General features: G+C 57.1%; 1 protein-coding gene across 6 annotated transcripts in view; it reads right to left on the reverse strand.

Annotated features, from left to right (window-relative positions):
- Positions 1 to 1,289: 1,289 nt before the first annotated feature.
- NISCH (nischarin) overlaps positions 1,290 to 17,577 on the reverse strand; it is a 32,707-nt gene continuing 16,419 nt past the window's right edge. For 2 of the 6 annotated variants that reach the window (XM_081106433.1, XM_081106432.1), the window contains 12 exons: positions 16,878 to 17,063; positions 16,587 to 16,715; positions 15,119 to 15,232; positions 14,692 to 14,803; positions 10,353 to 10,477; positions 9,199 to 9,248; positions 7,049 to 8,431; positions 4,740 to 5,124; positions 4,083 to 4,239; positions 3,499 to 3,627; positions 2,819 to 2,980; positions 1,290 to 2,505 (listed from right to left, as the gene is read on the reverse strand). In XM_081106433.1, the coding sequence (XP_080962559.1) occupies positions 1,895 to 2,505; positions 2,819 to 2,980; positions 3,499 to 3,627; positions 4,083 to 4,239; positions 4,740 to 5,124; positions 7,049 to 8,431; positions 9,199 to 9,248; positions 10,353 to 10,477; positions 14,692 to 14,803; positions 15,119 to 15,232; positions 16,587 to 16,715; positions 16,878 to 17,063 (3,543 nt within the window). In that variant the 3' untranslated portion in view covers positions 1,290 to 1,894. Of the gene's footprint in view, positions 2,506 to 2,818; positions 2,981 to 3,498; positions 3,628 to 4,082; positions 4,240 to 4,739; positions 5,125 to 7,048; positions 8,432 to 9,198; positions 9,249 to 10,352; positions 10,478 to 13,096; positions 14,143 to 14,691; positions 14,804 to 15,118; positions 15,233 to 16,586; positions 16,716 to 16,877; positions 17,064 to 17,577 lie in introns of those variants that run through there. The other 4 variants (XR_013996813.1, XR_013996814.1, XM_081106435.1 and 1 more) reach the window with 4 other exon arrangements.

Genomic DNA, 17,577 nt, shown 5'->3' on the forward strand with positions numbered 1-17,577 from the left:
AAATGAATGAATGAATGACGGTGGCCACTTTCATTATCCCTGTTACTGGTGGGGAAACTGAGGCTCAGAGGGGGCTAGGTAACTTGTCTAAGGAAGATCAAATCCCACGACTGCTGCCCAAAGAGCGTGCCCACCCGACACTGTACAGCCTCTCCCAGTAGGTCAAGTCCTCACTGGGCCAGGCTGGTCAGCTGTTAACATGTTGGGCTGTGGGGCCTGGGACAGTAGCCCAGGTGGCGAGGCCTCCGTGTGCCATACCTGGGAATGGTGCACCTTGCCTCTGGGATCACTGTCCTGTTTACAGAGGACTGAGATACAAGAGGCAGGTGGCCATCTGTAAATGCCTTTGATAATGGCCTGACTGGGGGAAGCCTTGTCCCCTGCCCCCTCCTACTCATCCTCAGCAGGCTCCCACTCCCCCTACCAGCTGGTGGGGACACTGGCCGGTCTGTGATCTGGCTGAGGAGGTTCAGTGGGGAGACCCTTTAGTGGCTCCAACACCCAGTCTTCCTGAGGGCGATGGGTCCGCTAGGCCAGGATCCCCAACTGCTGGCACCAAGGAAAACAGAGCAGAAGCAGGCCTGGGAGCCAGGTTGGCTGCTCCTCCCTCATCTCTCCCCTGGTCCTCCCCAAATGGCCCTGCACCTTGGGGACTGAGGCTTCTGATGGGACCAGGATGAAGTGGGGAGGCAAGTGGGCTTAAGGGCCCTGCTCTGGAGTAGGTAGAAATGAGTTAAGGGGGGGCACAGGGGCGGGTCCCAAAGAAGGCCTAGGTTTTACCTCAGCAGGCTCCCTGAGGATCCCACTTTCAGGACATGAGCAGACGCAGATGGGCATGGGTCTCCTCTCCATGATCCCACCTGGGCCAGCTCCCCACAGGCCTGCCCCCTGCAGACCCCACAGTAAAGAATCCCGACTCTAGGCCTTACCCTGACAACAGGCTGCAGCCTTTGGTGGGGTTGGCCAGGTGAGACATCCCAGACCTGGAGAAGGCAGAAGGGCAGTGAGCCTGCGTGCAGCCATGCCTGGGGGTTCCGCACTCGCTTAACTGAGGCTCATGGTTTAGCCACAGCCCAGCATAGCCCTGTCCATAGGCCCCTCGCACTGCCCCCCAGCCTCCGGCCCCGGGAGAGCTGCTCCCTTTGCCGTCACCCCCTCTGCCTCTCCTCCCTCCTTCCTTTCCCCTAATACCTCACCTTCCTGCGTCTCTAGGGGACCCTCTCCCTCAGGCATGTCCTGGGCCAATGCCCTGCTGGAACCCCAGTGGACTCTGAAATAAAAGACCCAGACAGTGTCACACTCTACTTTATTGGAATAGAGAAAATGGGCAACAGGAGCCACACTCGGTGCTGGCAGCTCCAGGTCCCCTGCTCCCACCCCACAGCCCCAAGGCCTGGGGGCTCCCGCCCCCACGGGGCTCTCCTGCTCGTCTGGACCAGGAGAAAGCAGCCTTCACTTAGGAAAACTGCACAGGGTGGGAACTTCCAATGTGCACTTGCTGCCAGCACAATGATAAGCAGCAAACCCTGACAACAGCAACATCAACGAGACTGGACTTGACATTTCAGAAGAAGATGCGTAAGGGAATAGAGGACTCACGACACCCCGTATTCACAAGAGTCCTACAACAGAAGCTGGGACACTGCTGCGCCTGCCACGCACCACCAGGGGCAGGCCACAGATCCACGGGAGGCCGACGGCACAGGAGGCCCTGGAGGGGCCGGCACTGTCACTCCCGGGACTAGAAAGAATCAACTGAACATGTATGTTCACATTCTGTGGGAGGACAGTCAAGTGAAGGTACCAAAAGGAGGAGAAATCATTTTTTTAAAAAAAAGAAAGCCTGCTTCCCCACACTGAATGGATGCCCATGCTGGACACGAAGGGCCCTGGGCTAGCCAGTGAGCTCAACAGGCAGCTCCCGGCCACACAGGGCCTCCCACTGGCGGGCCAAGAGCGAGATGAGCTTCTCTCGGCTCTCGGCGCTGGGGACAAACACCTGCCACTGGACCTCGCGGCCCTGGCCGGCTCTCGCTAGGCCATCTGGTACCTCCCCAAAGTGGTCCAGGGTGACGCTGCCCATGAGGTCGTGGCCTTGCACATCGTCAAAGACGAGGGTGAGAGCCTGCGGGTAGGGCTGGTAGCCCATGAGCACACGGTCCAAGTCCCGGACGCGGCGGCCATCGTCTAGCCGGTACCGGTCCCTCTGTGGCGGCTCTTTGGCAAACTCGGGCAGCGGGTAGTGGACAAAGTCCTCGTCCAGGAGGAAGATCTCGGCACTGGTGAGCAGGAGCGTTTTGGGGTGCAGTGTGCCCCTGCAGCGCCCAGGTGGCGGTGTGCCCACCTGGAAGGCCTGCACATACAACAGGATGCTGAGGGCCGGTGCCTTCCCTGGGTCCGCCATTGTCTGGGCCACGGTGAACGTCAGGTCCCCGACCTCCTCCTCACTGGGGTAGGTGAACTTGACACGGCTGGCGTGGACTAGCTCGTAGTTCTCCATCTTCCCTGTAGAGAGAGATGCCCACTGGGCTGGAGCTGGAACTGTGGTGTGTTACGAGTGTCAGTGGCCACAGGCCACCAGAGGCAGGCAGGAGCACTCCAAGCCCCAATGCCCAGGCAGAGACCCACAGACCAGCAGCCCAGAGCAGGTGCATCTACCAGATGGTTAGGGGTTTGCTGGGATGGAGACTCTGCCATGGGAAACCCTAGCTGGCTGAGCGGGACCAGAGAAAGTGAGGAAGAGAGCGCTCCAGGCGTGCTGCACCCTCGGGGCTGGTGAGGCCAGATGGCCTGTCTACAGCTTGAGCGGGGCGGGTACCTGTGGTCTTGTTCCCAAACTCAGAGTAGAAGTCCTTGTCCACAGGCTCAGGTGAGGGCGTGCGTTCCAGGGAGGAGAGCACGGCCATGAGGTGCTGAAGGAAGCTGTGTGTCAGGTAGCTGTCCCGAGTCAAGCACGTCACCACCTGCATCGGGGAGGAGCCTGTGGGAGAAGGGGCTGGTCACGGTTACAGGCAGCTGCTCCCAGCCCTGTCCTTGCTGCTGGAGTGACCTCCAGTCTCTAGCAGGTCAGCCTGGACCTGGAGACCACACAGCCAGGGCCAAGGCCCACGTGGGAAAGCATCACGGGGCCTCAACAGAAGGCTACTTCTCAGGCCGGAAGGGCTGTGACATTTTTCTGGAAGGGGACACAGAGGCATTAGGGAAAGAGCTTAGTCTTCTCTCCTCAGGAAGTGTGAGTCAGAAACATCCTGCCTTAAGCACAGGGCCCACTCGGCCTGCCTCCGGCACTGCCCGCACTTGCTGCTCTGTCCCTCCTGCCCTGAGCCCCGGCCGGTGAGTTCTGCACTCTCAGCAGTTCCTGAAGCTGCTTCCTCCCGCTCCCGTGAAGGGGCTTGTGAGCAGATGACCCTGCCTGCGATAACGCACCCACAGATGGAGGTGGAAGCCCACTGGTAACACTGGCCTTCGCTAAAATAGGACCAAGCAGTGGTCACTCACCCGTCAGCCGGAAATACTGGTCAAAAAGCCCAACGTTGACTGTCTGTAGGTCACTGAGTTTTAAAACAAAGCACTGGGAGATGTGGAAGGGACTGTTGTTGTAGTCAGTGTTTTTCTGATGCCAGAAATCTATGGAGAAAAGGGGGGGAAGGGGCTGTGCCAGGCGAGCATGAGGGGCCTAGGCACAGCTGAGTCCAGCAGGAATAGGTCCCCTGGGCTGGCCTGGGCAGCTGAGGAGCACCATCCCCCCTCCACACACACAAGGCCTCATGGGCAATGTGACCTAGAGTCTGAGCCGTGCCTGACTCAGTGGAGTCACCAGGAGCCCCCCACTGGGGCTCTGAGGGGCAGAGCTGCTCCATCCCTTATCATAGCTAGTGCCCAGGTGCTCCCCAGGCCCTGGCTTGGCGCCTTCATGTCTGACCCTAGGTCCCTCATGACAGCGTGGGAGGGGGGGCCGTGTCACCCCCACTCCCAAGAGATTCCCAGTCCAGTGCAGCTGAGTCACTGCTGAGGCCACACAACAGGCCCATCTCCTGGGCACAGGCTCCAGCTCCCGGGCGGCAGCAGGCCCTGGTGCCTACCCTGCAGTGGCTCAGAGAAGTGGCGGCGGAGGCCGTCGTGCAGCACGAAGTACACGGCCTTGGTGGAGAGCAGCATGCAGGCCGTCACCTCCAGCCCCGGCGTCTGGTAGAACACCACCGAGGACCACATGAGGTGCCTCAGCTCCTCGTTCTCCACCTGGACACAAAGGGGCTGGGTCAGGGCTGCAGGAAAGCAGGGCCGGGCAGAGCACACAGCTTCTCTTCCAGACCGTGCCTGAAACAGACCTCAGGGCAGCCCCCCCCCCCCCCCCCCGTTAGGCCCACCACCCTGGTGACATGCCCATAGCCTTGGATGGGGAGACTCAGGCAGGTCATCACATCTTGTCAATAGATTAATAAAGTTGGAAGCAGATAGGAGGTGAGGGATGGGAGATGGATGTGCAGTGCGGTGTGGGGGGCCCAAGAATAGGAGTGGCCGCAGGGGGCAACGGTGATAGGACAACTGACCAGGAAAGGTCAGTCCGGGACCTCTCAACCTAGACCCTCCAGCTGTGAACAGCTGAAGCTGGGGAAAAGCCAGCAGAGAAGTCAGAGAATCTGAGGCTGACCCCAACACAAACTCTGCAATCTCCAGGACCAACTATGCTACCTCTCCACACCAGTGCCAGCCAGCAAGACCAGCACCCAGGCCACTACCTCTGCAATGCTGCTGTGGAAGAACTCGACGATGGCACTCCCCCGCAGGCTGGCAATGTGCCGGAGCGACGCGCAGGCGGGCAGGTGTGAGGGGATCTGATTCTCCTCTGAGGTGGACTGGATCAGGTGCTCGCTTGGGTACTGGGCGGGGGCCTCAGCTGGTGCCGGGGCCTCCACTAAGGCTGCAGCTGGGGTCTCCTCTGGGGCTGAGGCCTCTGTTGGGGCTTCTGCTGGAACCAAAGCTGGCACTGAGGTCTCTGCTGGGGCTGGAGCTGGGGTCTCCTCTGGGGCTGAGGCCTTTGCCCGGGCCAGATCTGGGGCCTCCTCTGGGGCTGGTGCTGGCGCTGGAGCCTCTGCTGGGGCTTCCTGGGGACTCTGGTCACCACTGCACCTCCCAATCCCCCAAGAAAGACTATATTAAGATGTAGACCCCAAAGGAGATTCATATCACATGCTCAACCTCAGAAGTGTGAGGGGAAAGCATGCACCACACACACTCCACCTATGGGGCCCTGGGAAGACAAAAGAGCAGAGAAAAGGTACCCAGGCCCTTTCTCTTGGGAGATAGATGGGAAGATGGGAGCACCCCAGGCTAGGGCGGCCAGACACTTGTGGCCCATAAACCAAACACTTATTTTGAGCAGGTGATAGAGGAGTCGGAAATGTCACTGCAGAGTCCAGAGTATGACCCAGGTACCCAGGGCTGGGATCTGGGTGCAATCAAGTCTGAGAACCAAAAACTCAAATTACCCCTCAGTCTGCCTTTGGGTCCTCTCAGGTGGCTCAGGCTTTCCTCCACCCCAACCTGGACACGGAACCCTTAAAGCTCCTGGCAGTTGGGGCGCCCCCTGCAACCAGACTACATGCCTACATGCCGGTGCCTGTGCTGAGGGAAGTCCTTGGGAATTGTCTTCTCAACTGGACAGTCTAGCTGTCCAATCAGATCCCTGCCCTCTGGCCCTGCACTGGGCCACATGCCCGAAGAAGCCCCCGGCTGTCCTCCTGCTGGCGCAGACAGGGATGCGGCTGCAGGAATGTAGCAAGGGCCAGTTTTCTGCATGGGGTCCCACTGTGGGAAGGTAACAGCCAGGCTCTGGGGTGGCAGGGAAATGTCACCAAAGCCTTAGCACAGGGGCAGGGAGATGGGGGACAGCTGGGCAGGGCCACCTTGGGCCTAAGCTGTTCACTAGGCATCAGGGGTCTCTGCAGAGGGCATGGGATTTGAGCTGGGCATAGGAGAGGCACCCAATTCAGCCAAGAAGAGGTTGGACGCATTAGTTCGGCAGGAAGGTTGGAGGGAGAAGGCAGGCCCCGTAGGATGCTGGAGTGAGAATATGGTCTCCACTGACTACCAGGATAGACGAGAAAGTGAGCGTAACGATGTCCCGGGGACAAGAAGGTGACAAATGAAGGGCTTTCTTGCCCACGAGGGGAAAACCCAGCATATGTGCAGCCAGGGGGCAGTGAAAGGAAATAGGAGCCCCCTCAAGGGCACAGGCCCCTTGAGCCCCAGGTGGAGGTGAGCTGAGGTGTGACCATGCCCCCTCAGAGATGCCCTTTACCCCAGCCTCAGGCAGCCCTCAGGGAAACCCAAGGAGGGAGCCCAGGGAAAGCCAAGCTGGGGGAGGGGGCAGGGCAGAGAAGAGAGTGGGAATGAGCAGAACAGGGCTCCCAGCTGCCACTCCTTCTTTCTGTGCCCCAGTCTCCCCCAGAAAAAAAGGAGCTTTGCACAAGGTGACCACCCAGCTCACACACTCAGGTCCTTTGAAGGGGACTCCCCAAATTACATACAGAAAGAGAGCCCCATCAGCAACCCAGACCTTCCTGAGCAGGGCTGGGTGGCTCTCAACAGGATAAGGCTTGGCATGGGACTGTGAGGCCCTGAGGGGAGGAGACGGTGGGTGATTCTTAGAGGCTGTGCCTGGGCCCAGTGGAGCAGAGCAGAGAAGGCCAAGCAAGGTAGGGCAATCACCCCAGCCTGGCCTGCCTGCTGGCAGGAGCTCAGGCACCCGGACCCAGCCATGCAGGGCCCTAAATGGCAGGAGACTGGGCCAGACTGTCCTTGTGAAAGGACAGCTTTCTTAGGCCTCTTCTGAAGCCCTGGGAGAGGAGCAGCAGCCCGTGCCAAGCCCGAGGGAGTCAGGGACACTGCTGAGGGCGGCCAGGAGCTGAGGAGCAGCTGAGGACTGGGCCCACCCTGGACCCACGCACACTCTGCAGGTGCTCAGAGATGGGGTTTGGGGTGAGTGAACTCCCTGAGCACATACCAGTCCCATGCCCTGGCCCCGAAAGCCTGTGCTCAGTCTCACCTGACCCTGTTCTCAGCAGGTTGGCCATCCACGAGGGGGCGCTGGGACTGGCCCCCAGTCGCAGGGGTCTTGGCGATGACCACAGTCTTCAGGTCCTGCAGCGAGGCCCGCAGTTGGTTGTAGATGCGCAGGAAGTGGAACTTCTCATGGGGCAGCACGAAGATGGCGGTGACAAAGCGGTAGCCCACGAGCAGCTCCAGCACATGGCCGTCGGCAAAGGCACCCCGTGGCTGGGTGCAGCTGCGCGTGGGGTCCAGCAGCACAGTGGAGAGTGGCACGCGGCTGAGCTTGAAGCTGTTGCGGTTGCGACAGTTGTGGGTCCCACGGTTGGGCATGGGGTTGAAGTCAGCCTTGATGACGTTGAGGTGCTGGGGCGTGAGCAGCAGCCAGTAGGGGATGGCAGCGGACTTGACAGCCTCGGAGGGTGCACAGCAGGAGCGCCGCACAGCAGAGCAGAGCGTACAGCTGGCCCACTCGATGTTGCCCGAGTAGTCCCCGGCAGCCGTCTGCACCATGCGCTTGTCGCTGTAGACCAGGTAGACCGGGAAGCAGCCTTGGCTGCGCTCCTGGCAGCCGCCCGCCACCTTGTAGAAGGTGAGCAGCTGGCGGAGGAACTCCTGCAGGCTGATGTGGCTGCCATAGAGCACGGGGCTGCACAGCATGGCCATGTGCTGCGGGGCGAAGCATGAGCGCAAGTCGGCGTGGAACTCGTGCAGGTTGGCGGCATCCGAGATGATGAAGAGCGTGTTCTCGCTGTGCCGCACCTTGAGCACCAGACACAGCTCGGGCATGAGAAAGCCGAACTCAGTGAGGTCGCCGTGCGGGAAGCAGAAGACGAAGCGCAGGGAAGAGAGGATGTGCTGGCTGCTGCCCCGTGACTCCTGGTGCGGGATCTCGAAGACAGCAATGCCAAAGTCAGTGAGCACGAGGCAGGCGGCAAACTGGCGGATGCTGCCCTGCACGTGGATCAGGAAGCACCAGAGCACCTTGAGGATGCGGATGTGCTCCAGCAAGAAGTCCTCGTCTGCACCCAGGGCCCACTCCAGGGCCAGGCGCTCCTCCTCACCATCCTCTTCTTCTTCTTCCTCCTCCTCCTCTTCCTCTCCCCGGCCTCCTTCCTCCTCTTCTTCCACATCTGGAGGCCCCATTTCAAAGTAGCGGTTCTCAGCCACATCCTCGTCATCCTCGCCCTGGCCCTCCTCCCGCTGGTTGGCTGCCTCGATCCAGGCTGGCAGCTGCCGCTCGATGGCCTGCCGGATCAGTGTGCTGAGGCGCTGGATGAAGTCCTGGTTGGTGGCTGTGTAGCCAATGCAGGTGAAGGGCAGGAAGATGATTTGGCCAGACCCAGGCACCACCTGGACCTCCGGCTCCGAGTGCTCTGAGCTGTGTGAGAAGCCAGGTCAGTGACACGCTGGGCTGGGACATCCCACCTCTCAAGTCTGGGGCTACACCTTTGTCCTGAGGAACCAACTCATAGGTATCCCAAACTGCTAAATAGCTGAGCCTATTCCTAGGACAAGTGCCCCGCTGGGGAACCAAGGTGCCAGAAGGCTGGGGCCACCAGTTTCTCCAGAATCCACATGCCCAGGACTCTGATGACATGTTCAGGCCAGTCCTGCCACATCACACTGGTTCCCCCACCTGAAGCATCACACAGATCTTAGTCATTCAGACACTGGCCGTGAGCCCGAGGCAGCGAGTGCTCCAGGGCACGGAGCCGCTTGCTGACAACAGTTCCCTAGGGGCGTTAGGACCTTCACATTTAATTCAAGCCCCTCTCGGCCATTACTGCCCTCACACAGTGTGTGTACATCGGGGCTGAAACGGTCACAGGATGAATCCTTCGGGCTTTTGGGGCCACCCAACCACATAATCTTTTCTTTTTAAAAACAGCTCCTTAAGCATGGAACAATCATTCTTAGCTCACAGGCTGTGGACCAAACCAGCCTCGATCTGCTGATCCCTTGTGTAGGATGACATATGTCCTTAGACTCAAATTTAGAAGCAGACCAGGGCTTTTCATATCTGTGTTTAATTTAAAGGAAGAGGTAGTTCTGGAGGACTCCTGTGAATACATATTTAACAAACTCCAACTAGTTACCGCTAGCCCACAGCCGAGTGTGTACAGGCCTTCTCAACCTCTTCCTTACCTTGCACCGCCAACAGCTCCAGGTATGTCCCTTAAATCATCAGAAGGTGCCTGACGGAGAAGGAAATGTGGTCAGCCCTCACCTGCCTCGGCCATTCCCTGGCATTTTCTGGTGCTAGACCCTGAGCCAGGCACCCTGCCCTCCCTCTTCCTCCCTGCAGGAAGTTCCTCACCATCCCATGCTCCATTCTGGGTGAATTATGGGGCCTGGAGACAGACAGACTTCCAGTTATCCTGCCAGTGCACAGCAAGGCTGATTGCCACCCGGGTCAGTTTGCCCCCAGCCCACACTCCCAGCTCCTGGGCCAGAACCTCTTGCCACTCTGAAGTTCAGTTTGTGCCGCTGGGTCTAGCATCCAAGTGCTCCCTGTGCCACCCCAGAGGGTCCTCATGGACAATACACCAACTTGGTAACTGGTCAGCAGAAGACAGAATGAACAGAGGCTGCACAGTACCTGGCAAGGCCCTCCCAGGGGTCTCTGGACAACAGGGAGGGAGAAGGGAGTGCCACAGCGTGCTGGGGTAAGGTGAGGCCTCTCAAACGACCACAGGGGTCACACGGTCCGGGCTATTGTTGACTAGAGATGGGGCTAGAGGGAGGTCTGACAGGTGGCAAGCACACGCTCCAACATGGCAAATGAGCCACTCACACCACACTTGCCACCTCCTCTCTTCCCAGGACACACAAAGGAACCCTTAGCAGCAGCCAGAGAAGGTGCCACAGTCACACAGTGTCCCAAACTACCAGGATGACATGCAGGGATGGGCAGAATAGCCCTGGAGTGCCAGGCAACAGGGGAGAAACTCTTTCTGATGGGTTTGGAACCCAAACAAGGCCCCCTCCACTCCAGAACCTTCAGAATTGCTTTCCCCAAGGGAGTCCACTCATGTAAACTAAAGGTTATCTGGCTTTGCCCTCCAGGGCCCAGTGAGAGAACTGTCTGTTCCCACTAACAGAGGGAGACAGGGAGGAGGGAGGGGGAGAGAGTGAGAGCGGGGAGAGGAGGAAGGGAGGGAGAACACCACAAAGCAGAGTACACCAATCGCTGGCAGCATCTGCCATAACTCTTGGCAGGCCACCTCCTACTTCCCAATAGCCTCAAACAGAGCTGGAACAGAGGTAACCAATCTGCAGAAGCAGGAGGCAGGCATTACCTGTCCTGCAGGGATGGACTCCAAGGAATCAGAGCATCCCCGAGCAATGGGCCGGTCCTCGGGAGTAAGACTGTCCGTGGACGAGAGGCTGCTGGCCAGGGCCTCCTCTTGCACAAACATGATTCCTGGAGAGACCAGGGGCAGGCGGGGGGGACAGCGGGGCAGGAAGAGCAGCCATTCAACAAATGGGGCTGGGCCCTCGGGATTCTGGCATGGCCGAGGGATAGACAGACCCCCAAACCCAGTCACATGGATTACAGAATAAAATGTTAAAACTGAAATCTTAAAATAACTTGAAGAAAGAACAAATGATTGCTTATCCAATTTCAGGGTAGAGAGAGACTTTCTGAGCCTAAATCGAAAGGAAGAATTTGAAATGTGACTACATAAAAACTAAACTTCTATAAGTAAACAAAGAAATGAGAAAAAGGCATTGGCAGTATTTGAGGAACATTTGTATCTTTTTATAAAAAGCTGTTACAGCCCTAACCGGTTTGGCTCAGTGGATAGAGCATCGGCCTGTGGACTGAAGGGTCCCAGATTCGATTCCAGTCAAGGGCATGTACTTTGGTTGCAGGCACATCTCCAGTAGGGAGTGTGCAGAGGGCAGCTGAATCGATGTTTCTCTCTCATCGATGTTTCTAACTCTCTATCCCTTTCCCTCTCCCTTCCTCTCTGTAAAAAATCAATAAAATATATATATTTTTAAAAAGCTGTTACAGATGACAAAAATAAGGGATAACGTTGGGAATCCCACTAGAAGACAGACTGCAAAGAATGCAAACACATTTCACAAAAGATGGTCAATAGATATCACACGAAACAATGCTCACCCTCCTTCACAAATCAGCACGGAAGGGCAAGCTGGAATAAGACACCAGTTTTGTCTCTCATTTTGGCAAAGTTTAGACTGATTGTGTGGCCCGGACTTGGCCGAACTGGGTAGAGGCAGGCACTGGCGTGGGAGCTGGCCCGCCCGTCAGGAGAGCAGTTTGGCAATATGTCCATCAAGAGCCTTAAACATGTTCACTCCTAGAGCCTTCCCAGAGAAATGGCTGGACACCACCCACCCCGATCTGACATCTCTGCAGAGCTTCACAGACACACGAGGCCACAGGACCTCCAGGACTACCCACACTGGTACCTGTGGCTTGCTTCCACAGGACCACCCCTCTGGCCTCCCCTCGTCAGCCTTCCACGGACAGCACACGCTGACTTATGCACTATGGAAACAACTGGGTGTTTTTAAATCCTGCTGAGGCTGTTTTACGTCTAAGCCTGATATTTCACACCTAGACTGGCCGAAGGCAAAGCCTTTTTTAATGTTTTCCTAAGTGCAGTTTGTTGGGTGAACATGGCATCAACCTCGTTTCACAAAAATCTGGAGGAGCCCAAGGCTTGGCCTGGCTTTACAACCAGTCACCACAGGTTAAAGCCCTAGAGGTCACAGACCCTAGTCCAGCTCAGCAGCTGCCCAGGGACAAGACAACTCACGTAACCCAGGTCCTCTGCCCATGGGGTAGGCAGGCTGAGGGCCCAAGCCCAGACCACCCCCCACCCCAGCAAAGCAGCAGGGACTGCACAGGCAGGAAGGGCAAACACACAGCTATGCGTAAGCGCACTGTTCTCTCCTAGAACCCCCCTCCTCCCTCACATGCTCAGGTCCTGCCCAGCTTTTGAGGACCCCTACACACAACCTCCGCTGCAAAGGCCCTGCTCTAGCCATACCTCTCCCTCTACAAAACGCCCCCGGCACTGTCCTGTTCTCCCTGGGCACACAGCTTCCTCAGGGGCACTGTCCTGGTCACCTAGAAACTCCCCACCAAGGACACGGGAGAGGGAGGCCTCCATGACTTCTGATGAGCCGGGAGCAGTGCCCGGTGCTTCCCGTGTCGGCTCACGCACACCTCGTTCAGCTCATCACCTCTAAGACGCATGGGCATGCACTTGGCCTTAGCAGTGTCCACGGAAGTTTTCCACACGACTCCATCACGAGTACCAGCAACTATGAGACAGCACTGACTGAAAGACACATCTCAATTTCAGAAGCTGTGTACATCTTAGAAGTGATGAAGCTGGGTGTTCACACTTGATAGTTGAGAAAACAGAACTTCAGAGAGGCTACACGTTGCTTGAGGGAACACAGCCAAGGAAGGTGGGGCACAAACTCAGCTGTCTGACCCCAGGAGCCTGCTCCTCACCTCTTCTCTCCAGCCCCTCAGCTCTGCCCCGCCTGGTGAGCCCGCCATGGCCTTCCGCACTTTAGCGCCTATCGGTCACAATCCTCGGTGGCTCCAACCAGCTGGCTAACAGCTTCTGAAATGACCAGAGGCCTGATGTCCACTGGACAGTGCCCTTCACGCAGGCCTCCGAGTGCCCAGTTTATTCACACATATACACACTTCTAGGATCAGGCTGGGAGCAAAGCTGTTCCCACATGGAGAAATCCATGCCCATCCATGCAAGACCCAGCAGCTCATGGCTGGACACAAAAATATCTGTGGATTTCTCCATATTAGCGAGAAAAGAAAGCAACATTTTGTCACCCCCCCCCCACCCCCCAGCCCTGTTTGGAGCCAAGGAAGTGAGAATTGGGATAATCTCGCTGCTTCCTTCCTGGACACAGTCAGTACAAACAAGTGGTCAGAAAGGGCCACTCAGAGGACGGGACAAGGACATCGGGAGAGCGATTGGATGGGGCCCGACTCTGCTTCTCACAGAAAGGAAAGAGAGGTGCACACAACGACATCCACTGCAGTTTTATTTATAAGAGGTGCAAGTCTGGAGACAGTGTCTAAATGTCCATCAGCGGGGGAAAGGGAACAGACTACAGTGAGCCACTCGGTGGTGTGTCCCCAGGAGTGGGGGGGCAGTGAAGAAGAGGGCTGAGGCCTGGGCCTGGCTGGTGCAGAGGCTTCGCCATCCAACGGGGGGCTGCCTGCAGCTATGGCCCTGGGGGCGATGCCTCACTCACCTGGCCTGCGGTCTGCTCTCTACCAGCTTGTTCTCCGCTTGCTCACTCACTCACACACCCGGTCACTTCCACAAAAGCTGGCTGAGGACCGGCTAGCCCCTGGCCTAGGACCACTTGCCTCCCTGTCCTCCCCAGTGCTGTGAGGCCCAAAGAGGGTTCTGGCTCCCAGCAGGAGGTGGGGTCAGGGAAGTCTTCAGTGGGATACCAACCTCCTGCCCCTTTTATGTAAAAAAATAAAACTTTCTCAGTCAAGTGTTACAAAAGCAAATGGCCATCGCTCTGGCACGTGACATCAGCATCCATCCTCAGGAATGCTCTCCGCATCTCCCAGCTGTGACCCCGGTGCCCCGCCCTGCAGCAGGCCGCTTTACCCTCAGCATTCTCCCTCCTTCCTACCCAGCCCTCCTCTCTGATGTGATGGCTGCAGAGTACCCGGCACCACTGCCTAATCTCCCTCTCATCCTGACGTCTGTCACATCCCCTGCTTTGCTAGCATAAACAGCGCTGCAGCGAGCAGTTCATCATCTCCCCTTCCCATTATCTTATCCCACGAAGATAAACTCCCCACCACTTGGGGTTACCAGGTCAAGGAGTGGGAACGTTTTTCTGGCTCTTGAAACATAGGGTCAAACTGTTTTCCCAAGACCTCACACCAAGTTCTGCATCTCCAGGAGCCCGGGTGGGCGGGCGGCGTTCCTTCCTGTGTGTCCCGAGCCTCGGTTCCACTCGGGACGGCACACCCTCCCCTCTTCCGTGGGGGCCGGGCCAGCAGACACTCTCATGGGACCTGCTTCACTCACTCATCTCCGAGGATGCCTGGGTTCAGAGGTGAAAGCCCTTTGAAAACGCTATGACAGTGGGCAGGTGAAAAGGCTTGGTCTTCCATGGGTCCTGGACAGCCTGTCTGGCCCCACAAATAGTGTCTGGGCCTGAGCCACAGAGATGAGGCGATGATAAAAGCAAGTTCCCCATGCAGGGATCAAGGCAGCCGATTCAGGAAAGTAACAAGGCTTGGCTTCCCGTTAATAAGGAGCCAATCCGCCCACACAGCCTGCGGGGGAGCCAGCAGCCGAGCCTGTTCCAAGAGCAGCCTCAGGGCCGCAGTGACACCCTATGGTATCCTAGAGGAGCTGATGTGGGTGTCAGAACAATGTGGGGGGTGGTCCACACTAAGCAAACCACAGAGCTGAAATCAGGCCAGGCACCCCCACCATGTGCCACCCAGAGAGGAGCTGGCTGGTAGACAGCACCACACCCACCCTGTGTCTGAACCCTGCCGGGAGCAGATGCCAGCACCTCCCCCCAACCCCAGCCCAGCCAGGGCCCATGTGGCTCTGCTAGGCAGAAAGCTACATACATGATTACCTTGGTTGGAGAGGATGGGCTGGGGCAGGGAGGCGGACGTGGGAGCCACGGTGGGAGGGGAGCTGCTGGGTCTCACACAGGGGGCAGCAGAGAGCTGGCAATCCTCGCCAACCTAGGAGAGTGCTCGAGTCAGCCCAGGAAAAAAAGAGAAGGATCAGGAAGAAAAGAACTTGAAATGCCAGGGATGAGGAGAAACTCAGAGGTTCTCACAAACATCGGGGATGTGAAGTCAGTCTCGCGTAGTCCTCACAACCCTGTACAGCAGGTACTATCACCACCCTCACCGTGCAGATGAGAATGGACGGTGTGACTTGCCCAAGGTTATGCGTCAGGACTCAGTGGCTGTGAGTATGCCCAGAGCCCAGTTCACTGGAGCCAGCTCCTTCCTTGGCTGCTCCTCACCACCACTCCTCCCATACAGACCCACCTTCTTCTCAGGCTGGCCCAGTTTGGACTTGACCTCCTTGGCTTTCTGAATTGCTTTCAGCACTTCCACCGTGTCCAACTCTTTCTCTGTGGTCACTGAGTTGTCCAGACAGACCTACAGAATCCAGAAACGGCGATCAGCCTAGGAGCTGGCAAGCAGAGAGCAGAATGACAGGAGCCTGGCAATGTGGGGGCCAGGCCTGGGGGCTCACCCCACTGGGAGGTGAGTTCCTCACCACCCATGGAAGTGACTGGCAAGTTCCTTAGAGCGGTCCAGGGAGGTCCCAAAGGGCCTAGTCTATTACTGAGAGTCTCCTTTCCAAAAGGTGAGGCAGGGGTACAAGGTCCATTGCAGAGGCCTCTTGGATGGCTGGGATTGGGGTAAGGTGGTGACTTGAACTAAGCCCCCAATTACGGTGGAACTCACATCAGCAAAGAGCATAGAGAAGGCCTCTGGGCTGGGCACTGGAGGACAGAGGCATGGAAAGCAGGCACCCTGCCTGCAAATGCAGGAGGGGCTGTGGGCTGGCAGGCAGTGTGGAGCGGGCAGGAGGAGAGATGTCATCTTGTGAACACTGTCTTGGTGACAGTGTGAATGGCATTTGGGACCAAAAAGAGATTGGGGGTGGGGGAGGATGAGAGAAGAATGCAGACTTCCAGTATCTTCTGGCCTGGAATTTGGGGAAATGGGGGAGGGGCCTGCTTGAGGAGACAGGTGAACCTGGCTAAAGACCTGTTCTGTTGGCAGGGTGGCTGTTTGCCAGACACACTCAACAGGCAGCAGATACTGCTGGGCTACACTGGCAAAGGTGGGCGCACCCTTGGGGTCTGTGGTCAGACTTCGTGGCCAGAAGTCATCCAGGACACAGGATTTTAAAAAATATCTTATTTCTGGCCTTGGCTAGGTAGCTCAGTTGGTTAGAGCATCACCCCAATATGCCAAGGTTGCAGGTTTGATCCCAGGTCAGGGCATATATGAGGAGCAAACAATGAGTGCATAAATAAGCGAACAACGAATCGATGTCTCTCTCTCTAAAAAAAAATAATAAAATCAATAAAAAATATTAAATACCTTATTTCTAACCCTTGCCTATAATAATCAATGTTGCTTTTGACAAGCTGAAGACAGTCCCTCTACACTCAGGCTCTGCCTGTGGGTTCATGGGGAGCCCTTCTGGGCTGCAGCTCTGCTGGAGGCGATGTGAGGAAGTCCTCTGGGGAACCGTGGCGGCCACGGGCCGCTGACAGGAGGGGTTGCAGGAAGGGTGAAGGAGGCTTTTCTTGGGGAGGCAGCAGACTTCCCAGAACTGAAAGGCCACTTAGGGTGAGGAAGTCCTTCTGAAGCAGGAAAGGGTAGTAAGACAGTGGACATCAGCAGTGGTTGTGCCTGTGTAGATGTGGACTCTGTCCGACTGTCTCTTTGATCAAGCCAACCCCCACCCACTCTAGCCCCTACCCTGGCAGCCTACCTCAGAGGCCCTCTCTCCAAACTGAGCCAGCACCTTGGTCCGGTAGTCGGGGATGATGCTCAGGGGGTTGTTCAGCAGAGCCACGTGCTCCAGGCACGGGAGGCTGCCTATGCTCCGGACCTCCTCCATCTGCAAGGCACGAATTCCATTCCCCTCGTCCCTTCTTTTAACACTTTGGCAACATGACAACACGTTTGACAGCCTTTTAATGAAAGAAGGCTTAGCATTCTTCTTGAAAGTGATAAACAGCCATCCCACAACCCTGACATCCGAACAGGGGACATGGCTCACCTGTTCGATTCTGTTGTTGCTGAGGTCCAGGTTGACCAAGGAGTAGAGCTTGTGCAGGCCACTCAGACTCTCGAGCAGGTTGCCAGCCAGGTTCAGAGTCTTGATGTTCCCCAGTTTGGTGTGAACCCCTTCCAAGGAGGACAGCTTGTTGTAGGACAGGTCCAGGTGCACGAGGTTGTACAGGTGCTGAGGCGACATTGAGAACAGGGGAAAGTGGTCTAGGTCAAGACTCCAAGGAAAGGGAACCGACATTAAAGGTGTGATGAGCCTCCAACCCGAAATGGCCAGCTCTGCAGGTCAGCTCCATTCCCTCTGGCCGGCATCTGGAAGGGAACTCCCTCTTTTCCCCTGCACATGCCACAGCCCAGTGGCACTTCCTGCAGAGACAGCACAACCCACAGGGTAGGTGTGAGCTTTGAAAACGAGCTTGTACCTTCATGATGGAGGTGCAACATCTCCACCTCGCTTGATTTGTACTTATGCATCTTTTCTAACTCTGGGGAACTACAGTGACAATCGCTCCGTGCAACGCTGGGACCCTAAAGGGATAGCAGCAGCTCCTGCCGCTACAAACCTCTGGAGTACCCAGACACCTTTCCAGTGCCTGTGAGAGAAAACCCAGGGTAGGGCCAAATTCCCAAGGCTGAGTCAGCCTTCTGAACTCTCAGGGACCTTGTAAGAAGCCCAAAGGTGGCAACGG

The sequence above is a fragment of the Myotis nattereri genome, assembly GCF_964212035.1.
Source record: "Myotis nattereri genome assembly, chromosome: 14".
Lineage (NCBI taxonomy): Eukaryota > Metazoa > Chordata > Mammalia > Chiroptera > Vespertilionidae > Myotis > Myotis nattereri.